Below are 25329 nucleotides of genomic sequence, written 5' to 3'. Positions count from 1 at the left end.
GCTGCTCTGCAGTCGTCTGATCTGGAATTCACGTGCGGGAAAAGTGTAATGAAGAGCAAGCCTGCTAATGACCCGGACAAACGAAAACCCCGCAAACCTTACCTTGGTGGCTGCCGCCGCTGCCAATGGCTATCGGAGCCCCAAAGTAAATGGGTAGTGACCAGAAAGACAGCCTGGGACCTACTCGGGCCAGAAAGAAACGGCCTCCACTGTGGACAGGTTACCGCTGGAATGACGCTAACCAGACGGAGGCTTAAATAGTGTGGATCTGGTTAACTGGAAAGGTCAGACATTGACCCCTACTGGCACACGCTTGGATTGGTTGATTCTGGCGTTGTTTCAAAGGAGACTCTTCTATGATTGGCCAGGAAACTCAAGCGGGAACCCGAGGTGGTGGGTGGGAGGGGGGCAAACAATGTTGTTACCAAGGCAACAGAGAGTCGCCCAGCTCTCCGCGGTCTACTTTCCAAGCCTAGCCGGCGACCTGAAAACTCACCCAGGTGAGGAACCCAAACCCTAGGAGGGGGAAAGACGAGATCCTCAGATCCCGTAGCTATCAGAGAAAGTAGGGAGAACTCTAGATACTTAAAACTCTGTGAAATACCCCCCAAAAGCCACAAGTTGCCCATGGAATAGACCCTAAATTCTCCTGCCTTAGACACTTTAACAAAACTCAGTCTATCAGGATGTGAATGAGAGATGCGGCAGTTTTACCATACAAGGGATGGATGCTGATAGAATGTCAGAAGGCCAAAATGAACAAGTGAAGGCTTCCCAATACCTTTCACTCCGATCTGACACACATTTATGGTTTAATACTAATTTGAGATTGAAAACTACGTTCTCTTATAGGTAGATCCGGATGCTCCAAGTTGGAGCAACTACTGTACCTTCTGTTTTACATGTATGATTTATTCTAGACCAGCATGATTTATTCTAGACCAGCATGCCTTGGTTGGGATATATTTTTTAGGGGGGTATAATGCTGTTCAGACTGAAAAAAATTAGCCTGTGCCACTTGCTACGTGGACAATGTCCTGTGTGCGGGAACGTGAACGCTGTTGCCTGAGGGCTCCAACAGACCTTGATCAGATCCCTTGAGAAGTGAGAAGCAGTCAGACCACACTTAGTGGACTGGAGCATGGCGTACAGACTACTTGTACCTACCAAACCTGCTACTCACCAAGGGCCGATTGGGAGAGTAAGCATTATATGTCGTTGGACTGTACCTGTCATCAGATGAGAAACTGTCAAAATAAAATTCGAGTGAGAGGAGAGAACTGAGTTTGACCAGACAGTTAGGGGACACTTCTAAGAGTTTCCTGTTGTGACAAGGATTCACAATAGAGAATATTTCCTAAAGAAATGAAGAAAACAGGCTTGTTGACTTGGAGAAAATTTTCAATGTGCTGAAGGAAAATTCGTTATCTCAACTCCTTTAGATAGAGTTAGAAATGAGAATGAGACAGAAACAGGAAAAAATTATTGACAAGTATGTTTGGCTAAAATAAAGAATAATAGAGGATATGTTAAATTAAAAGAGGCTCATTTCTTGACCTTTAGATTCATGAAAAATTCCAGGTACTTTCAAAAATCATTGTCTACTTAATATATTTTAAATTTGTAACAAAATCTATGTTAAGTATCAGTAGTTTTTTATGACTTGGTACTTCTGATGGCAGTGAAAGAGACCTTAAAAAAAAAAAAAGAAAGCATTCTTGATATTGCAAAAACAAAGTTAAAATAAATTATTTTTAATAGGCAGGGAATCACTGATGTTTATAATGGTCAAAAATGAAAAAAAAATATTAGCCAGTGTATTATAATTTAATTTAGAGAGGCAGAGATGATGTTTACTTTTGTGTTTTCAGAAGAACTTTAATATAGGTATTGCTAAATAAGGCATTGTGTAAATAAAATTGCAGAAGAAATGCCAAATTTATTTAAGAGAGTAAATGAATTTTGAATACTTTGAAATCATTTAGCTATAAACAGTATTATACAAAGGGATATGGGTTTACTATTAAACACATTCCTGAAGGATACAATTTGGTGATTCTTTATTATTCTGATTTTGATTACTATATATACTTGAGTTAATAAAACATTATTACTTTTTGAGTAGTCTAAAATTCAGTTTTCATTAATTTAACCTAGACTTCTCTAAATTTAGTTTAAATTTATTCTTGGCCTATTTAAGTGGCAACGCCAGATTCAAACATAAGCACTGTGGCTCTAGAATCTTTTTTTTTTTTTTAATCACTACACTATATTGAAAAAGGAAGAATACATGCCAAGGTACAAAGGCAGATGAATATAGAGTATGTTCATTAATGAGCAATTCAGTTTTTAACAGAATGCAGATTACATGTAGGAAAATAATAGGAAAGGGCAGAAAATTAGGTTGGAGTTATATCCTAAAGGATCTTAATTACCAGGCTCAAGATGAACTTTATGTATATCAAATTTACAAATCATAGATAGTCCTAAAAATAAATAACACTGCATAGTTTATAAAAGGCATCTTATTCTAATTTTTCCAATGTTATCTGTGTTAAATGAACTTTAATATACTTTAAATAAATTTTAGTAATTTATTCTTAATTCATTAGATTTCTAAAAAAGCTAGTAGAATCTTCATTTCTATTGGACTTAGAATATTTTTCCAAAAATTCACATTATTGTTTTTCCTTTTTGAATCTTTGGACTATTTAGTTATTTACAAAGTATTCGTGATTCTTTTGTTTCTCAAAATACAATATCAACAAACTTGTCATGATTTATTATTTTGTGTTTACAGATTATTACAAGAGTTGATTTGATAAAATTATTTTTGCTAAAGTGTCAATTTTATTATGATATTTCTACTCCAATTTCGCTAAGTATGCATCTATACCATTTTATGCCAGTGTAACTTGGAATTTGAAAAGTCCAATTCCTAATATGGTTCAGATATATAGAGTGTTACTATAAATTATTGTGAAAGATTTGTTTAACAAATACACTCAAACATATATATTCCAAGGGAGTGGAATCTCCTTCAAAGTGGTCACTTTGGGAGGCTAGCCACTTATTCTAATGCTGTTACTATCACTCAAATTACTTTTGAAAGTATTCTTTTAGAATTGCCTTGAGGCCTGTAGCATATTCTTTTGACTATCCTCAAAGTAGCACAGCTACATATTTTGAAAGTAGATGTGATCTGGCTAGATATATCTAGAAATTTGCTTGGAGACAAATTTGATGTGTAATCATTATGGAGTGATACCATAATGATACCTATTTTCTTGGTGATACATATGAAGGCAATTCCAAAATATTTTGACCGTTGATAGCATAATTTACATCAGTGTGTAACCTTCCAAGGTGACTTCTTTAAAATATAGCATTCGTATGAATTTAATCATGCTTTATTCAGTATTCATTGACTGCCGACTGTATGACCACTCCAGTTAACTGAAGACGTTTAGCCTACAGGTATAGTTTCCTACTGCCCATGCTGCCCAGCCTCTCACCTAATGAGAACCAGGCCAGAACTCCTTCCCAGCTGGTGGGGATTTAGAATTAATCTGCTTTCCCTAAATCCAGTATCCAGTATACACCCTAAATCACAGGCTTCCTTTATAACCTGTACTGTGGCTGCCCAAGTGATATGACAGAGCCTCTGATACAGTGCCTTGTTCATTTTCTCTTTTCCAGATGTGATATTGAGCCCTGCCCTATTCTGATCCTCCATCTAGTTGCCAATTCTCCTATAATCCTCAAGAAACATACCGTGCCTCCTATACCCCCACTTATGGATAAGGGCCTGACTTCACCCTAAATAGGCCTCCCTCTAATTACAACTATTCAACATTTCTCCTCTTTCTGTTCATGTCCCAAAACTCCCACTGCCATGTCCCTGGCAAGCAGATGAGAATGCATGAATAGCGGTTTTGATTGCTACCTCAAACACTACATTTGGGAATTCCAATTAGCCTTCTTCTGGGTTAGCTCTACTGGTTCCAGTTTAATCCCTTCTCACCAGCCCACCACTGAGCTCTCACAAGCCTCATAATTAAGTATCTGTGGGTGCTGTCACTATGTGCCAGATGATAATGATATTTTTACATAGCTTTTCAAATTTAGCAAACTCTTTCACCTACATTGCATAATATGGCTATCACAACAATTTTATAAGGTAGGTAATGCTGAAATAATAAAACAATTTCTGCTATATTTGTTTTTTTTTTTAAAGTCTCACTGTTTGTGCAATCTCAACTCAAAATACTAATTATATAATTGTATCTGATATTTGGATCTATTTTCCTCTTTCATTGTCAAAGGTAGAAAATGTTTCAAACCTTTTGCTTTTAATATTAAGTAAATATTTAATGTATTTAATGAACATACAATCAACTAGAACTTTAAAAATATAAACAGGAAACTCTTTTTTTTTTTAATTTAGTATGTGTCAATTATTCATCTCCATAGCAGACTACAAGACCATACTGTGAAAGGAGATTGTTTTATCACCTCTTATTTCACCTTCCCAATTTAATGAATTTCTAATGTAATGACTTTATTATTAATTTATCTGACATCATTATGAGAAGTAATATTTGTGCCCAACAAAATTAAATTTTTAAAGTACCAATAATAGCTAACATATGTTAAATGCTTAATATGTGCCAGGCGCTGTTGCAAGATCTTTTACCTGTATTAAGCTACTTAATCCTTGTAACGACTCTATAAGGTAGCACTATCATCATTCCCATTTAATATATGAGGAAAATGAGGTATAGAAAGTTTAAATGATGTGCCAAAAGTCACAGAACTAGGAAATAAATGATAGATACAAATGTAGGCAGTATGACTTCAGATCCCTTACTCTTAACCACTATGATATATTCTGCCTCTACGCTAGATGTACAGGACAATCTAACACTTGTTTCATATCTTTGACATCTCCTATAAGCATTAAAATCAGTTTTCTATTTAAAAAAGAAACTCAGAATAATAGTACAATGTAATAAAACAAGGTTTGTAAAACCTCATCTGCATGCAGATTGATTGTGTCAGGCGATTATACCAGTACAGATTTGAGAATCCCTTTGTAATCCTACTATAGACACAATGGAAAATTTTTTTGTGAGTTATTTAGTAAAAGCACTAATGTTTCCTGTGAATTAAATTTATAAAATAATGTTTTAAAATATCAGCAGAAGTATAGAAAAGATTCCTATTATATTTACGCCTAAATCAATAACAATAGGCCTAATTCAGTAGTGTGTTTATTCAGGTTATTCATTCAAGTCTGATGCTTCCAAGATTTTTAAAGATCCTGAATTCCTACTTCAAATATAACTGTAGAAATTATTTAAAAGACTGATGTTTAGTTGACAGGATTATAGGTAGTTGTAATTTTCTTATTTATACTTTCAATGTATTATTTCCTAAAATTTTCGTAATAGACATATCGTATTATTAAATCAGAAAATATTTTATTTTGTGTGAATTTTCATTAAAGTCAATGAACTAACTCTTTAGAGTTCTCAAATGGCAATATACTGCTAACTGCCATTTACAGTTGATTAAAAATTTAAATAAAGCAGAGGTACAGGCCTGCCTGAGGAAAAAGTGTAAAGTAAGTTCCTCGAGTCATACCTCCTAATAAACATTCTTTTCAGTTCACTAAATGGAATATACAGCCTAGACAGCATACATGAGATAGAAAAAAAGGTAGTCTACACAAGTATGTTTCCAAATAATGATGTATATTCTATATGGCACTGAAATCCACTTTCTCTGGAGGTAGGGCTAAGAAACTGTGGTTTTAACTGACTTCCCAAGTGATTCTTAAGCACACTACAACCTGACAACCCCTATAGTAGGTGCTCGATAAATGCTTAGAAGTTTTAGTAAGGTAAGCTGAATACTTGAGTTCACTTGCTGCCTCAGGCCTGTGAGTCAGAAAAATACATATATTTGAAGGAGTTTACAAGGATTTTCAAGGAAGAATAAGCAATAATGAATGGAGTGACCAAGAGAAAGAAGGGAGATGTGACAATAATAATAATAAACTTCATGTCTTAAAATAAAAAAAAAAAACTAAAATACTTCTTTCTCATTATCTTCTTCCTCAGAACATGGAATTGGAAAATATGGAATCTGAAAATACAGAAACTGAAAATATGGAAACTGAAAATATGGAATCTGAAAATATGGAAACTGAAACTATTTCTTCGATTTCAACTCTGCAAACCCTCTCTGAGCTACTTTATCCCAAGGAAGAGGATGATTTTGAGTCCGGACAGGTGGTTATATACTTACAGATGAATTAGTTCTGTTCACAACACACGGTAAAACTGTATTTGAACAACTTGTTCCAATCTTTCTGTGAGAGCAGGGCTATGGCATCTAATACATTCACAGGAGGTTGCAGGGCTGATGAGAGTATAATCTTTAGTACATTTATAGCAAACATATTACATTTTTTTTCTAAACTACCTGAATGCTAAATAAGAAAATTGTTCTGTAACTATGGTAGCAATAGCCACATTTCAAAATATTTGTCATTTACATTTATGGCCAATGAAGGCTTGACAACCATTGCAAAGAGTGATAGCCAGGATTTTTAAGCATAAGCAATATTTCTATAAAACAATTTCAATAGACAGTATTAATTATGCCACCTAAATCCAGTCCCTTATTTTTTTTATTTGTCTGCACATGAAAGCAGAACAGAAAATATTTTGAGCCAAATAAGAGGACAAACTAGCTGCAGCCTACTCAAATTGGCTTCCAGGTACATGCACATATAGAGCTATGGAATGTAATTATGTAGTTGAATAGCATTTGAGGTCAGGACAGGTAACTTCAGGGAGGCCTGCAGCAACAAGATGGGCTTCATTTTGGGTAGCAGAGTTCCATGAGCTGAACTTTGGCCAATCCACAATCACTACCAGCATTCCCAATATAATCAAAATACTTCTGTGTAACCGCCTGATCTTTGTTCTCCTACTTCTTAGATATCAGTGGACCTTGGCTATCAGACTGCCTATATAAAGACAAATAAAATTTTGGGCAGAAATATCATATTATAGCAGAATATATCTCTATTTCTTAAACTTATTTTAATGAAGTTTTTTCATTATTATGACCAGTTTACCATGAGCAAATCATCTCCCATGAAAATACATATCAATTTGCTCCTCTCTGAATTCTTTTTTGCCATAGTGTGAAAAAACAAGTATAATATGAACAGGCGGCAAATTTAGTAGCTCAGATTTAAACTGGGTTTAGCTTCCACTCTCCAGGAAAAGCTTAGGTGGAACAGGGCAGAATCAAATAAGTCATGCAATGGAAAAATTTGTAGAAGAGGGGAACTGAGTCAGCTTGGAGCCAGGATCAGGAACCAAGAAGTTTGAGTCAGGGAAAAGTCTTAGTAGAGGTCAACCAAATAAAGAAAAATCAAGGTGTTAATAACAGCATTGGGGGTATACAACAAATGACTCAGGAGAAAAAGGCAGAATGCATCAATGCGGTTGGGAAGGCAAGCTCATTTTTGCTACCTTAGCTGAAATAGAATGATACATCCTGGGAAAGTTGGGGTTATGTCAGACAGAAAAAGCATAACAAGTATTTGAGAAATAGTGATCTTGAACAAAGGGAAGTGAAACTTTTAATTGGAACAGATTCAGAGAGGATTTACCCTGGTTACACAGCCCGTTCCTTTTGGTGTTTAAGTATGGATATGTTTATTTGCATCTAAAGGTGTTTCCAGGGTAAAGATGAGTGCTTATGAGAATAGAGAGACTAGGACAATTTTACCAAATTGTACACTTTATAGAGTAAAATTACTAGAATAATTTATGATTCTGTATATATGGATTATAAGCAATTTTGAGATAATTGGTCATTCAGATACTGCAGTACAGATATCATTAGAGGATATAGAATTGGATTATCAGAATAGTGGGAGAATAATTAATGTTCCTAACAAACTATTAAATTTTCCAGGAGAGAAACGGCTTTTCATTTTTTAACATGTATTAATCCTGGGAACTGTGGAATGGTTACAAGAGTGATATGTTTTTGAAAATACACTCTCTGAAAACAGCATAACTGTTACATACACATTGGGTCATTTATACTTTCGCCACCATGAATTGCGATGAATCTGGGAGATTGGAAATAGAGTACATCTGTTGTATTTTTTAACTCATAAGGAGATATTAAAACCTGTGGGGAAATACAGTTCACCACTCTTCACAGACATTGTAATAAGGATATTCTAACTCTTACATATTGCAAAGTGGCATGAATTGCACTGATAAATTGCTCAGATAATTGGATATGGATTCATGGTAAAGTCTGAAATGATATTCTTATAAAAAACAGTTGCCAGATGGATTTTAATGTTTTTATTATCTTGATCCATCTTTTCACTTGAAAATTTTATTTTTAATCATTTATTTTCATTAAGTTAATAAACTGAAACTCCTCCTATATTATGACATACTGACCCAATCATCACTATACATGAATTGCATATCCATTTTTATCAGGAATGTTCAAGTTTTCATTTCTATGGATTTTAATTTTGCATGGAAGGAGTCATTCGACAAAACAAGAGGCCCTCATGTTCCAAGAAATGCTTTATCCTGGTTAACTATTAGTATCCTGGTGAATAATAATTTAAGAAAAGCACTACAAGTTTACATGGCCTTAGTGCTTAAAAAGAAAAAAAAATATAGAATATTGTCTTGGGATTTTCCCATAAAAATGCCTGTGACACCTTAACTGTGTACATAGACCTTTTGAAGCAACTTTTGGAAAGGAATAGTTACTGTCTCAGAAACTGTTGAGATGTTATAAATTAATTTCTAATCTATAGCTTTTGGAATAGTTTAGCATAAAAACACCCAGGTGAGCTTTCTCACCACCTTTCAAGGACAGTCACTATTCTTCTTGCCCAAACAGGACATTATAAGTTTCATACATGTCTTAAGTCTTGGGAGATTAGAGCTAGAGGTGCTATTTACCAGGATCCAAGGGGATAAGTATTTTTTAACTGCCGGCAATGGAGTAAATTAAAGTGCAGAGTCTGACATTAGCAAGTACAATTAGTAAATATTTTCTTTAAATGTCAAAGAACCCTGAGAGGGACCAATGAAGTGGTTGCCACTATACTGATGGTATAATATGTGTTATATTTAGTTGAAAAAGGAAAGCTGTTCTTGTACTGGTGCATCAGGGACTGTCGTATGGGGGTATGTATGCTTGCACAGAATATGACAAAATAAACTTGAACATGTATGAAGACTGTAGTGGTTCAGCATGTATTTGACACTGTTAATTTAAGGCTGCTGTTTAAATCTACTAGTTCAGTGTCATGAAGTGGTGTGATGAGGCAGCGTTTCATACTCACAGTGGAAAGAAATAAAAGCTGTAATCCAGACTTTTCAATAAGCCATTTGATGTCCAAATACTTAGACTCTATTTAGTGGTTTGTTTTTATTTCTATAAAACTTTTCCATACTTCTATCCCCCATCTAACTGTGACCAGACACTGCCAAAACCTAAAGGTGTCAATGCTCTTATATTAACACTTCGTTCTAACCTTCAAAGAGATGAATGTGGCACATTCTCCTGTCTCCAGGGATCCATAATTCACTGAGCTGAGACTAGGGATTTATTCTGATCAAAGATCAATTCTACCTTAGGGTCTATTGAACCAAATACCTTTTGAAAAGGCAAGAAAAACACTTCAAAATAATACTGGACATCTGTCTCTTTGTTGTATAACAACAATGGGTAATTAAACTGGAAAGCTCTATAAAATTTTAGATGGAAAGCTTATTGAATTTAAAGTATTACTAGCCATATAAGTTAGACAAGTAGTAGTTATAGAATGTGAGACTGTTTATCTTCTCTACCAGTCAAATTGTTCATCTGCAATAGGAGCCATGGGTCCTGGGAATATTGGACCACCAAAAACAGAAGAGTTAACAGGTAAGTTATTTAATAAAATGTATAGGTCAAAATAATAAGTACCATCTTCAGGAGTGAAATTATAGTGAAAGTAATACTAACACTAGCACTTATTAAAGATGAACTCAAATAACAGTGGAAATGATGAACAGCCATTTACATATAAAGATGCTATTTTTGCTCTATTCTTGGAAATACGATATTTTTCTACCAATGGAAATTAATTTGCTTTGAATTATTCACATGTTTTGGCATATTTCCTGAGATGGAAAACCACAAAGTCATGTGTGGTCAAATAACTTATTATTTAGGGTCTAGTTACCAAGATGCTTAGCTTCTTCACTTTCTACTCTGCTATATTCTGGCAATTTCAAAGAATTCACTCATTAATTTATTCAATAAATATTTATCGAGAGCCTGTTATGTACCAGGCAATATGATAATCTCTGACATTACAATGGAGATCAAAATAGAAAGGTCTCTGTCTCCATTGAGTTAATAGTCTTTTGGAGAACACAATAAAACAAAAAGCTACACAATTTTATCTTATATTGAAATACTTATAAATTAAAGCCCATGGCTTGATTTATATTGTCACAGGTCCAATAAACTAGAATAAATATTTTTTGGATGTTTTCCCAGCATGTTGGCCTAAACGTTTTCACGTAGCCAAACATTTTACATGTCTTTAAAAACAAAAGGCTTTAATTCTGTTGGTCATGATCACAGTTACTAGAAGGTGGGCAAGGAAAGGAATTGAAGTCCTCTCATCATTTTAGCTAATTGTAAAAGATTTTATCTGGAGAAATATTTAAAATAATGGATAAAAATGAGGTCTGAGGTGATGATTTCAAAATTTCAGTTATTATTGCTCTGCATACTCAAGAGTCTATTTGCCTCGTTCAAGTGATATTCGCTCCGTGGAAGACTAGCTCAAATTTGGATATATTTCTGTGTCGCCTGTATTTCTGATAATGTAGGTCTAATAATCTCTCATATGTAAAGTGTTATAGATAAATTTGTAATTAAGCTTTACAAAGCTCATGCTAGATGGAAGCAGATAATTTCAAAAGGATTAGCAGAATTGAAAACTTGACCATTAGGTTCATTTTAGGGGGTGCTTAAAAAGACTCAAAATAAAGTTCTGCACCTAATGTGAGTCTCCATTTGCTGCTTCGATAGAACAAATAAAAGCTTGATTTTGCATGCTTATTTACTTTTAAACATTTAAAGATAACATGTAGAAACCCAAGCACATGCTCAATTCTACATAAAGGACAAATGACAGAGATTTTCTGTCAACATGATGGAAATACTAGATTAAAAAATTATCATCTTAAATTTTCTTAACTTATGGTATATTTTTAAGAATTATGTCATGCTTGCATGGAAAATGTATCAAATGGGCTTTTATATAGTAAAACGCAATGCAAGATATATTTGATTTGTTCTTTATATATGATCTTATTTGTGTTTCTGGAAAATGTGCAATATTTTTACATATATATGTTATATATAATATACTATATAATGTTATTTTATATATTATTTATATATTACATGTTATATATTATATAAAAATATATTAATGTATATATGTATATATATGTGTGTGTGTGTGTGTGTGTGTGTGTGTGTGTATATATATATATATATATATATATATATAGAGAGAGAGAGAGAGAGAGAGAGAGAGAGAGAGAGAGAGAGAGAGAGACTGAAAAGATAAACACCAGAATGTTTATCACTTATAAACATCACTTATCTCCTGGCAGTTGGATTGTAGATTATTTTAGTTTCTTCTATTTGCTTATATGTCTTCCTCAAATTTTCTATGATTATTATTACAATTCTACAATGTATCAGTTGTGTATTGATTAAAAATTTTATTAGTTGTTACTAATTTAGCTTGTTTTGAACAAAAAACTAGCTGGTGATTACAAATAGAAAATGTTTTACTTAAATAATCCCAAACTAGGTGTAAAGAAGTACAGGAGCAATTTCAAGGGGGAAAATAGGCAACAACTTCAGCTTTATCTTCTGTTTCTTTACAGCCATCCCTCAAGCCAGTTGTGAAACTAATGAGGAAATCTGGAATCCAGATGAAGTTCCAGAAAGAGCAGAGCATGATGACATGTGGGATGTTAGAGAAATACCAGAGTAAGTCAGATGAAGCCAGGAATGTGTTTAGGGGTTTAAACTAGATTTGTCATTTGATACCATTCTATTTTTGACAAGATTCATAAAGTAACTTCTACCACATAAAAGCTAAAATTACAATGACACACAGAAAGCATGTGTAATTGATAATTTCTTCCCTTCTAAAGCAGAAAATAACAATAAAACATAAGACCTTCCTTTCAGTTATTATCTAAAAAAAAATAAAAAACACAGTCATTTTCATTATAAATTTATTTAATGTCAGTCAGTTGTATAATATGAAGCCAACAGTGGGAAAACAGCCTATTAAATTACAAACATTCATGCAAACTAAATTATTATGCCATGTTTATATGTCAAAGACCTGTTTTTAATTATTCAATGTTCTACATTGACTATGACTATAAAACTGTGTCCAATGCTTGAAAAAAGGCTATGCTTCTATTTTCTAAGTCAATTCTGAAAATAGAAGCAGTGGGAGACTGCAGATAATTAACTGGAAAAAAGTATACAGCTCTCAAATATTCAATGTCAAAAAAACCATAAACCTCATTAAAAAAATCAAAGGGGATTTAAAAACATTTCTGAATGAAGAGAGTAAATCTCAGGTTATGTTTATACAGTATACACATTTCCATATGAAAGGTAAGAATCAAGTCACTCATTTGTCATATTGTCTAATAAATGTCAAACATCTATATATGGCAAGCTCTAAATTTGAGTACATTTTCACTTTTCCTGATGTTTAATCTTCTGTGGAAAGAACATCCATGAAAGTTTACATGCCTAAGTAATCCAGTCAGGATATGAAAGAAAATGCTTTTTAATTTTTTTTAAGTCTTTATTTTCTATTTCATGCAAATATATTTCAAAATGTCCTAATGGGTAAAGAGAAACATGGATAAAGAACGTGGACAGACAGTTCACAAAAGGACTCACTAGTGGCCAAATAAAAAATAATAAGGGCCTGATCTAAGCCACTGGCCTCAAGAAGAAGCATGAGGTTCTTTATTTGAGAGATTTTTTGAAGGCAGATTTGGTATTTGATTAGATATAATGAATGAGAAGAAAGTGTTAAAATGATGCTGAGGTAGCTAGCTTTGGTGACTGGGTGAATAGTGGGACAATTAACTATAATTGGGAATGTAGGTGGAGGGGAAGCATGGTTTTGGATGTGTGGACTGTGAGGTGCCTTTAGGACATCAGGCAAATTTATATAGTAGGCAACTGGAAAATTTCATCTGGCGATGAGGAGAAGAGGAGCAGCTAGTTCAAATCTATTTGGTAATCACAGGCATATGGATCGACACCTTTCTGTTTTGTTTTAACCTGGCTTCACCTTTGTAAATATCTGATAGATGTTATATCCTGTTAAGAAAAAAATGCTCCATATAGCTACTTATTGTTAGTCCTGTTCCAACTCAGAGAAATCCCTTTTTCATTCTTAGGCATTCTTATTTGCTAGTTGTCAGAAGTTTAATGTAATCCTTTAGTCTTCCTGTCCAGAGATTTACCATTTCTTCATTAGGGTAGAATTAAACAGAAAAGAACATGTGTGAATGTTTACTTACTTTGTTCCATCTAAAATGATAAGGTACATAATGGCTGCATGATTCTATAAACTACGCTATCTCTAAGGGCCCAAGTGAATCGTCATGTGTGAGTGAAATACCAAGAAAATCTTTCAATGAACTAAGAATTCTGTAGAACTAGATTCTAAACACTATAATGTAGCCGTGCTCACTACATTACCAGTGTTTCTATTGTAGAATTTTAGATATAGAAAAGACCATAGAGATCATTTAATTCAAACCCATCCCCATTCATAACTTGTACAAATGTGGAACTCTATGAGTTTGTGACTTGACTAAGGTCACATGGTTAATGACATAAATGGTACTAAATCTGGATTTTCTAACTCCGTGGATTAAATTCAGCAGAGGAGAGTTTCTACCCATCCATCAAACCCCAGGTTATGGGCCCACTATTCTGAGTCATTGTTTTCCTTGAAAGGACTTTCCTGTTTTCTTCTACTTAGAATCTTATTAGAAGTTCCCTTAATCCATTTCATTTGTTTAGCTTTAAAACAAGTTTTATTTTAGAAAAGAAGAATATATGACATAAATCCCGCTTTACAATGCTAGGTATTTTTGACTGAATTTCTAGACTTCTATTCCTTTATGTTCTGCTATAGGCCTGAAAAACTGCAAGTACTCCATTTAGTCCTTTTGTTTTATTTTATTTTATTTTTTTGTAATGGTATGTTCTCATAGGTTTCTAATTCTCTGCTCTGTGACAGGGAATTGCTCTTTCAGTCGAGTCTCTGTATCAACAACTTTTTTTTTTTTTCAGATATGAGCTTATATACAAACAGCAGGTGGGAACTGAGGATATATTCCTAGGATTGACGAGAAAGGACCCTTCAACAGCATGTTGTGAGGATCTAGTGGTAAGCTTCTCCTCCCTTAGTCATTTTTCTTATGACCATTATAGCTAAATTGACTGCCTGCCTATTGTATACATAACACTATAAGCAAGGCTGTAAACTCTTTAGAAATAGTGATTTCTATGTTTCAGGTATTAAAGGAATAATGGGATAGACAGTTTAAAATTGGTAAACATATACAAAATAAATAAACCTTACACACATGGATAAGATTTACAAATAAACATAATAGAATCATATGATATAATACACTATTTCTGATCATATTAAAACTGCCCAATCCAACTGGACTGCATTTCTTTCATCTTAGTTCTGTCCTCTGCATGCCATCTGATTGGTTATTAACTTCTGATAAGTCGATGGGCAATCAGAAAGAAGTATTTCCTTCCCGGAATGTCTTTTCTCTTGTGTCTGTATCTCTTTTAATAACTTGGCTTACATGGGGAAATTTATAAAGGGGTTTCTTAATTTTCATATCTGAACTTTTGATCTAAAACTTTAAAAAGACGTCTAAAGTGTTACTTGGCTCTCTAATCTGAATGACATTACAGGATATTGGAGAACAACCCTTGCTAAGCCACTGTTTCTGTATAATAACAATAGCAATGCCAATGATATCATTGAAACCACTTTATTTTTGTTTATTTGAGCCTTGTAATGATCTTGTTAAAATATATGGGTCTAACCAAGAGTGTAGAATGCAACTCATTTTGGCAATATACACTAGTAATTCTGGTATGAATTTATTTTTTGAGATCCAGGGCTGTGCTTCTATCTTTTTCCTTCCCTCTATTACAATACTCTACAGCAGGAGTCCCCCAACTCTCAGGCCTCGGACAGGCACAGGTTTGTGGCCTGTTAGGAACTCGGGCCACACAGCAGGAGGTGAGCGGCGGGCCAATGAAAGAAGCTTTATTTGTATTTGTACCTGCTCCTCAGCTCTGCCTCAGATCATCAGGCATTAGATTCTCATAGGAGCATCTAATGGTCCCTGGTGCCAAAAAGGTTGGGGATCACTGCTCTACAGTAGAGAGTACTGAGGTGCCCATAGAAGATTCTTAATATTTTTTTCCTTAAGCGAATGATAGACGGAATCTCTGTTTTGTGTGAACTTCAAGTTTTTCTCTAATTAGCAAAATCTTAGACATTCAATTGAATCAAGTAACATAATGGGAATAGTGACTTTAAGTACTTCAGGAGATTTTTCAAACTCAAATGAGTTAAGGTTTCAAGTGATCTTGCTTGAAGTAATTAGCTCTCAGAATTTTACCAGTAATATTCAAATTCTTCTCTCTTAAATTACTGTAAAATTATATTTTTGATGTCTGATATTGAGGATTGCTCTAAACTCTGGAGGAATTCTAGGCTCTAAATAAATAAAACTGTTGTGAGAGATTATATACAAATAGCAGGTGGGAACTAAGGCTATATTCCTAGGATTGACAAGAAAAGACTCTTCAACAGTGTGTTATAATGAACTAGTGGTAAATTTTTCCATTTCTCTCATGCAAATTGCTACTAGTATTAATGATAAAGGTATACTGAATGAAGAATCATGGAAACTAAATCACAATTCAGAATAGGAATATGCAATTTATCTAAAACTCAACAAATATATACAGAAAAAGACTTGATCTTTCCCTCTAATGAATTTATAATCAACTAGGGAGACAAAACTAACATAAATGAACTGATTTTATTGTTAACAATGAAATTCAGTGTTGACAATTGTAAGTTTCCCAGGAGTTCAGAGGGTTTGGATAAGAACTAAACCCCAATGAATGGCAGCAGCAAAAGAAACATTTGTTGGTGCTATGACACTTTACCACATTATACTGTTCTTTTTTTTCTTCTTTCTTTTTATTCACATATTCACTTAGTGAATATATACCAGACACTATCCTAAGTACTGGGGATACAGAAATAAATAAGAAATAGTCAGTTACCTTCAGGAATTTCCAATAAAGGAGATGAACACCTAACAAATCATAGCAGTTCAGTATGGTAAGCACATATTAGAGGCATATACCAGGTACCTAGTGACATAAAGCAGAAAGGGATCAACTGTCTTTGGGTGGATCGGATTTCTATGGTGGACAACATTCTAAGAAGAGCATTCCAAGCAGAGGTGGGGGCACATGGAAAAGTATCCAGGCATAAAAGAGCATGGCTTTTTGAGTAAGTAGTGAATATAATAAGAATAAAGAATAATTGTGGATCATGGTATAGTGGTAAACTGATTCTCAAAAAAGGAAAAAAAAACCCTCATTTTTAGCTTGAATTTTATCCTGTAGGCAAATGAATGATGACGTCCATCATCATTGCTTAACCCCACTGGTAAGACTCAGACTAAAGAGGTTGTTGACCCTATCTCAAGTGTTTCTTGCTCAAATTTATATGCTTATTATTTCCATTGATAATATAGCACTTCCTCAAATCTAAAACATCACCAAATTATAAACATGCCATTTATTTAATAGCAAAGGAAAATAGGTATGCTATCACATTAAATGTGCACATTGATTGTGCAATGCATCTTAATATCAGAAATATTAAAATGCAGGGAAAATTGCATATTAGAATTGACTAAATATGTTTTTTGGGTCCTGGACCGGGTATACATATAACAATGCAGCCCAGAGACTTTAAGAAGATCTCTGCTTAAGCTGAGTAAGGTTTTAGTAGGAGAATACACAATCTGGTTAAGTACAAAGAGTGATTTGGGGTTTAAAAATTCACAAGGACCACCCTTTTCTTTACCCTTCCCAGACTCCAAATAAGAAAGCAAAATTTATGAGTCCTAAATCAAAGCAATTGTCCTAAACAAAATTCTGGTATGACTATGTATATCTTCAGCAAATCTTCCATTCTTTCCTTCTAACCCCAACCCAAAGAGCTCCATTATCTAAATTCTACCTGCTGCTCTACTCTTGAATTTGTAGCTACCAAACTTCCTTTGCATTAATCTATATTTAGGCATTTTATATTTTAAATAAAAATGTATATATTTTAAGTATACAACATGATGAAATGATATACATATACATAGTGAAGTGATTTTAACAGTCAAGCTAATTAACAAATCATCTCGCAGAGTTACCATTTGTGTGTGTGGTAAGAACACCTAAAATCTACTCTTAGCAAATTCCCAGTATTCAATACAGTATTATTAACTAAAGTTATCATGCTGTATATTAATTTTAGAGCTAGAACTAGGCTAGTGGTTTGCAAGTTTATTTTGTTTTGCTTTGCCTTGTTTTTAGCTACCAATCCTTTTCATCAAATAAAATTCTATGAGAAAGACCAACATATAAAACACATAACAGTACCCCTACCTTGGTTAAAATGGTACTATGACCCATGAGGCAGTTCCTATGAGAAAAACTGGAGCTCCTTGAAACACAGTTTGAAAGATGCCAATCTAGTCTTTCCTCCTTACATTACAGTTCATTTGAGAAAATAAGGTCAAGCTTACAAGGTATCAAATACTCATATAAATTAATGGAAAAATAATAAGCGAGCTAGAGGGCTTTTTCCTCCTAGGTGACATGTCTATTTTCCTTTAAACCTCATGAGTAGAATGCCCTGTCTTGTTTTATTTTATTTTATATTTTATTTTCTCTTTTGTCCTCTCTACTCTTCATCCCTCCCCACAAGGCTCTCACTATAAGGGGTTTGATATTTATCCTTGACTATATTCCCTTAAATACATGTTTATCATTGTTTGCTATATATATTTTTTAATTCAACAAATACTTATTGAGCACTTATTATAGGCCAGATAGTCAATATAGAGTGTTGAACAAAATAGATTAGTTTTTCCTCCTCTTAAGGGGTTTACTGTCAAGAGATCAAGCAGTCCATAAGCAGAAGCACAGACTTTCATAGATTTATCCAATAAGGAAACGATGAGATCAAATGGATATAGTTTATTACTTACACAGACATCATATGTAAGATCAGCTTGGTATCAGCTCCCGGTGTCCCTTTACCCCACAGGACGACATCAAACTGAAGAGGCTGAAGAGTCCACCCTAGACTGCAACTAAGTTGTTTTCTAGCCAGCATTTGTAGCTAAGGGGAGGGAGGTGGAAAGTCCTATGCCTTGCTGGAATCAGGGAGTAGGTTTGAGAAACTGCCTCATGGCAGCCTTCTGCCTGATAAGGAGCCTCCCACAAGGTAAAAAGACAGATAAGAAATAGCCTTTAGGCAACTCCCCACAAGACTGTCTATTTCCCATTCCAAGAGGATCACAGGATGTTCTGCCAAGTACACAGTTGAGCCTTGCCTACACGGACTCTATGGATACTGCAAAGTTGCCAGAATGCCATAGTGGAGCCATTTTCCTACATTTACAGTCTACAAATAAAAGTTTTTGTCCTGATTTTTTTCACTTAACATAATATAATAATAGTAGCAAACAATTTATATAATACTTACTAGGTGCCAGGCGTTTATCTAAGAACTTTGCACATAACTCATTAATCCTCACACTAAAACTCTATGAAATCAGTGCTATTATCCCTATTTTACAAATGTGGTTACTGAAGCACAAAAAAGTTAAGTAATTTGCTTAAGGTCATACACTTAGAATCTAGCAGAACTACAATTTGAACTCAGGAAATTTGAAGTTGATAGAAATAAGTGCAAAGTGATATGGACACAAAGAGGAGAAAGCCCAAGCAGACTTCATAATACAAGTGGCCTTTGACCTGGACATTTGAAGAACATAACTGTCATGGTGGAAAAGATGTTTAAGCAAAGTGAACAGCATGAGCAAACTCATGATGCCATGAAAGTACATATGTTTTGAAAACTTCTCGTTATGTTTTTGAAGCTCCAGGTTGCACTAGCATGGACAACTCTAGTAGCAGATTATGGTGAAGAATGCAGTGAAGATTATGGCAGGAGATGAATGTGAGTTTGGAAGGCTGATAGTAGGAAAACCAGTTGATATACAATTGTACTAGTTAAGGTGAGAGAAGTAAAAGCCTGGACTATGGCAATGGGGATAGAAAAGAATTGTTTCAGTGGACATTTTCAAGGTAGTATGGATATGATTTAGAAAGTGATCAAATGTGATTTGTGAAGGAGAAACAGGAGTCAGATTTCTAGCTTGGGTGACTAGGTGAATAGTGATAGCATAAATTAAGATATGGAATGTAAAGTGGTAGACTTCTGGATTGTAGTCCTAGAGATGGTTTTTGTTTCTTTTTGCTCATCTGAATTTTCCATATTTTTTATAATTACCATTTATTACTTTTGAAATGAGAATAAACAAAGGATAGTGGGGATCAGGTATGGAATTCAAAAGAAAGAAGACAGAATTCTAGGAGAAAAATATTGTTTTGGTTATATTAAGTTTGAACTGCTTGTAAAAAATCTTGTTGGAAGTGTCCAGTAGGCTATTAGAAACACAAGTCTATGTGGAACTCAAAGATAAGAACTGGAGATGTTGATTTTCAGAGTTTGTGTTTGCTCTTTGCAGGGGTTAGAATATATTACCACAGAGTGCTGGTTTTACATTGGGCTTGGAATGAAATAGAACTGATTTTAGGTAGCATGTATATTCTTAAAGATGGGGAGATGTTAATAAGGATACTAGGAAACTTGCAGAAATAGGACAAATTTGGGACAGAATAGGTGGCCCCTAGGATGGAGTCAACAATCAGAGACTGAGTTCAAACAGAGACACTGTAAATTCTCCCTCCAGTTCCAGGCCACATACTGAAAACCAAGAGAGATCGGATCAATGAGGTGAGGTTAGGATTGTGGCATGGCTTAAGAGATACAAACAATAATGATGAGGAAGCCAAAAAACTGGCATATAAATAAGGTAGGAAAGAATGGGAACCTCTGTACCCCTGAGAAATAGGGCTGACTGAGGTATCTGACCTCTTGGATGCCAGTTGGGGAGTGTGAGTAAAGGAACTTTAGGTATCAAACATATGTAAGGAGAGAGCCCGGCTTCCCCATAGGACTATTTTTGGAAGGAAGGGAGATGAGTGCCATGGGGAAGAAGGTCAGTAGATTCCTATTTTTACCCATGGGTTTTCAGTAGCAGACTATCTCCAAAATCCAAAAATGAATGGGGCTAGGGTTATTGATATTCTGTCAAATGACCCATCATTTGTTCCAGGAGAGGGGAAAAGCAGCCTGCACATAGCCTGGTACACTTTTTGAGCTGCAATGGATATATAATATTTTGGTGCTCCTATTTTAATGGACCTATATTGATAAGGGAACATTCTGATGTGACCTAAAAAACAAGCTATTAGGTTTTATTTTTTATTGTCACCTCTTCACTAGGATATGAGCCTTACTCCACCTCTAAATCTCACTGAGAACGGGGTGAGAGTAAGGGATGGAATAGGAGTCAGTCACCATCTGGCAGACACAACCAGGAGTCATATGTTTATCACACGTATTCATCTCAGAAAGGACAATCAATCATTTTGAGCAAATTGTCTGCTCATCTGCTGAGAATTCACTTGCTTCTTGAATGGTCTGCTTCTCAAATACTGATTTCTCTCTTAAGGTTAAAGCAGTCATATTCGTTTACTTTTAATAAATAACTAGATTTGGCTGCTCAATAATGGAATGGATTCTCTATTCCATTTAAAATTCTAGAGGATGGACACCTTTTTTGTGGGCTTTCTAATTATGCTAACCTTATTTGATTGGTTATATATCAGACTGTGTGGCAGGAAGAAGGATATTAGAGCTGTAATACAATTCCTTATTATCAGCTCCAGGTAGCACTGTAAACCTTCGAATAATTTCTAGTAGTTATCTCAGTAATATACATACATTTATAGTTAATATCATAACATTCATTTATAATGATAGTAGGGAGTTGAATACTCCCCTTAAAAACTTACCTTACTGTAGAGACTTAATATATTTCTGACTATGAAAGTTAGATATATTTAAATTTTTAAATGATACTAAAATTAGAAAAGGTGAAAATAAAAGTTCCCTATAATTAAAGATAGGGACAGAGAGATAGAGAGATAGAGAGATTGGGGGTAAGAGAGATGAACTCAAGGTCAGGAATGAAATAAGAGTGTAAGATGTCTTATACATATTACTTGGTAATAAAATCACTAATTTTACATTTTGATACTGTCATTTTAAGGAGGTTTCGTCAAAATATCTGAATCACATATTCTGGCATCCTTGAACTGGAACTGGCAGCAACTTCTGAATCCATGCAAGCAGATTCATGTATTTTTCTTAGAAAACACCAATATTTGAGGGATGGATAAAGGAAAAGAAACTGAGAAGAATATACAGAGATGGGGGAAGCCATAATAGTATCTACTGTTATAGAGAAATAAAGCAGGATTAGGATGCAGAAGCAACTTTTAGATTCGTCAGTTAAGAAGTCTTTGGTGGCCTTTGGAAGAGAGCAGCTTCAGTGGAGTGGTAGGGGCCAATACAAGACTGAAGAAAGCTGAGCCATGAATATGAAATGAAGAAGAGAAGGCAGCAAATATGGATTGTTCTTTGAGGAACTTAGCAGTGAAAGGGGAGGAAAAAGAGGAGGTGATCATTGAGGAGGAGACATGATGTAGAGATTTTTTTTTTTTTTTAGGATAGGAGAGACTTAAGAATTCGTTTCCACTGATGACAATAATCCATTCATTTTTGGGGGTAATATTTATCGAGTACCTACTATATGTCACTGGAGCTAACAAACAAACAGTAAAAAAGTAATCATGGTATGGGCCTCCAAGTCTTTTAGAAATGGTATAAGCATTTTTTGTTACAGGATGTTATTGGCATTTAGTACTCAGTGGCCAAGGATGCTCTAAATCCTACAATAAGAAGAACACTCCTGAAAAATGAAGAGTTGTTCTGCACAAAAAGAGAGGTTAGGAAAAGAGAGATTGAAGACATAAGAATGACCATTCAGCAGTATTAAACCCTTTTGATTACTCCCTTCTTCTTGAGACACCTTTTTCTCTTTAATGGCCTCACTCTTCCCTAGTTTTTCTCCCAAATCACTGGGTACTCTTCATCTCCTTTGATTTCAAATCACTGGCTCTTCCTCTTCTGCCTCAAGTTCTTTAGGCCTCTGAAAAATATCTATGTATTTTTTCTCTATTCTCTTAGCATCTAGTCCTCTGGCTTTAAATACTATGTATCTCTCTAGTCTTGACCTCTCCCATGAGATTCAGATTCATATACCTAACTACTTACTTGATATCTGCCATGTGTTTAATAGGCAACTCAAAACTACTGTCCAACACAGAACTCTTAATTGCCTTCCCTAGACCTCTTTCCCACTGATCTTTCTCATCTCAGGAAACGGCCACAACATTAACCCAATTATACAATCTAAAAACCTAAAAACCTTTACAATCCATCAGCAAGTCTTGCTGACTCTACTTTCAAAATATATTCTAAATCCATCTAATTTTCACTACCATCACAACTACCATTATGTCTAAACCATCATCTCTCAACTGGACCATTATGATTCCATCCTGACTCATCCCTCTCCTTCTATTCTTGCTTCTTTGCAGCCTTTCCACAGTGTTCAGAGAGGTTCTTTCAAAAAATAAATCAGATCACATCACTTCTTTGCTCAGAACCTGCAACAGCTTCCTACTGCACTTAGAACAAAATCCAAGCTCCTCGACTTGACCTATAAGGCCCTATATGATATGAGCTCTGCCTACTTTTTCAATTTCATCTGATACCACATTTTCATCCTCATTCATTATGTTCTAGCCACCCTGGCCTTCTTTCTGATCTTTCAATATATGAAGTAATTTTCCAATTCTTTGCTATTCATTCTACTTCGAATGCTCTTCCCTCAAATGATGGTAATTTTACCTCCAATTTCTTTCTTGTTTAATTTCATCAGTTAGTACCTCCAGAACTACATTACATAATGGTGGTAAATATTGGCCATTATTTTGTATTTCTCTCTTTAATTTGAATGTTTTAGTGTTTCTTCATTCAGCCTGAATCTGAATTTTGGGTTGTGCATTAAGGAATTATTTCTCTATTCTGATTTTATTAAGAGTTATAAGCAAGAAAGGATGATGACTTTGATCAAATGCCTTAATATTTGTGGCAATCATATTTTAAATAGTATAGTCAGGGAAGGTCTCACTGAGAAGGCAATATTTGTGCAAAGACTTAAAGGAGATGAAGAAGTAAAGTTAGGATGTTGGAAAGGTCATCTAAGTGGGTATTTAAATCACCCAGATTTAAGACAGAAGGTAATGTTAGATATATCAATGGAAAACAAAGAACTGTTAGAGAAATTAGGGTGAGAGCATGACCCAGGAATTGGTAGATAATTGCAGCAAGGAAGGTAATCAGTGGCATAGTGTGAAGACACGAGATTTATTTTTAAAAGCTAGAGGGAAGAGGCAGGCCCAGTGATTTAAGGGATATGGGAGAAAAAAAAACAGGCACCAATTGAAAAGGCTACAAGGGGAGCAGTGTCACCAAATGAGATCTAGATTTCAGTTAGACTAAGAAGATGAAGAGAATATTCAAAGAAGCTTATGAGATAAAGGATGATGTACTATGCATTCCAGAGGACCTAATGGAAGGGGTAGGAAATGTAAACAAACTAGGGGATATGAACATCCAGATGCTTCTTGTGTTTACTGACAAATAGAGATAAAAATATAATGAATTTAGTTCTAGTAGTCTCAAGACAGTTAGTGGTGGTGAGGCAGTGAGTGTTTGGGGTGAGCTATCTAGAACCCATAAATTAAATAAGAATATCTTTCAAAGTGTCAGCCCACACCCTTCTGTATATCTTAAGCTTCACTGAAATTCCAGTAAATAACATAGACTGGCCAAGTTACAAATAAGATATGTTTCATTTTTCTGTTCTGGTGGTCAAGAAGTGGCAGTTCAAGAAGAAACAGAATGGATGAACTCTCTGGAACACTTGCTATTTGGTCTTCTCATTTCAATTTTCATATACCTTATAATATGATCATAGACACTTATTTGAGGATCTGGGGAGCCCATATTAATTACTTATGGATTATAGGAATATAATCTCTTTAGGAACCATCTTGTCCTATAATTCTATCAATAAGAACAGGATAAGAAAGAGGAAATTTAAAATTCAAAATGATAATCCCATATTAATGACCCTCTCCCAAAGGCTTTGGTCTATTAGCCCAACTCTGTTACAACACATAGAGGGGAATAAATGAAGGACCATGAAAATACTTGTAAGCAATTTGACCTACCTTAACCTATCTTAAGGAAAGCCCCAAAATGAATTCCTAGAGAGAGACTAAGTGAGTAGTTTTGACTACTTGCCTGAAGACAAGCTGAAAGTGGGAAGAAGGGATCTCACAGAACTTAAATTAGTGTGCTTTTTTCCTGCTACTTTTTATTCAGAAGAATTTCCTGTTACTAATTATGCCAGAAGACAGAGGTTTGAACTAAAGTTAATGATGGACACTGTGATAGCCAGTTTGCAAGATGTTCCCCTAAAATTCTCACCTCCCAATATTCCCTTTGTGTAGTCCTTTTGTGAGAATATTGAATAGGGCTGACCTGTATACCCAATGGAATATTACAGAAACAAAAGAATATACTTTAAAAATTATTTATTTAATTTACTTTCATTTATACAGTACATTGGGTAGACACCTATATAGTTCATAAAATGATCCCTCCAATTGCTCCCTCCCTCCCCTGGCCCTCCACCTAGCCATCTTATTAATGCTAACTGCATTCCCTCTGCCATGGTCCCCATC

The 25329-nt window shown here is 34.7% G+C and overlaps 1 protein-coding gene across 2 annotated transcripts in view; it reads left to right on the top strand.

The window, feature by feature from the left end:
- The window catches only part of PIH1D3 (PIH1 domain containing 3), a 40605-nt gene that overhangs the window by 375 nt on the left and 14901 nt on the right, over positions 1-25329 (top strand). Inside the window, exons 1-5 of one of the 2 annotated variants that reach the window (XM_011380968.2) lie at positions 414-500; positions 6126-6296; positions 9924-9996; positions 12030-12135; positions 14488-14584. In XM_011380968.2, coding sequence (XP_011379270.1) covers positions 6129-6296; positions 9924-9996; positions 12030-12135; positions 14488-14584 — 444 coding nt within the window. In that variant the 5' untranslated portion in view covers positions 414-500; positions 6126-6128. Of the gene's footprint in view, positions 1-413; positions 501-6125; positions 6297-9923; positions 9997-12029; positions 12136-14487; positions 14585-25329 lie in introns of those variants that run through there. The other variant, XM_011380967.2, reaches the window with a different exon arrangement.

The sequence above is a fragment of the Pteropus vampyrus genome, unplaced genomic scaffold (genome assembly GCF_000151845.1).
Source record: "Pteropus vampyrus isolate Shadow unplaced genomic scaffold, Pvam_2.0 Scaffold419, whole genome shotgun sequence".
NCBI classification, from domain to species: domain Eukaryota; kingdom Metazoa; phylum Chordata; class Mammalia; order Chiroptera; family Pteropodidae; genus Pteropus; species Pteropus vampyrus.
Note: the sequence above shows the minus strand (reverse complement) of the source record. Positions and strands in the feature narration are given on the sequence as shown.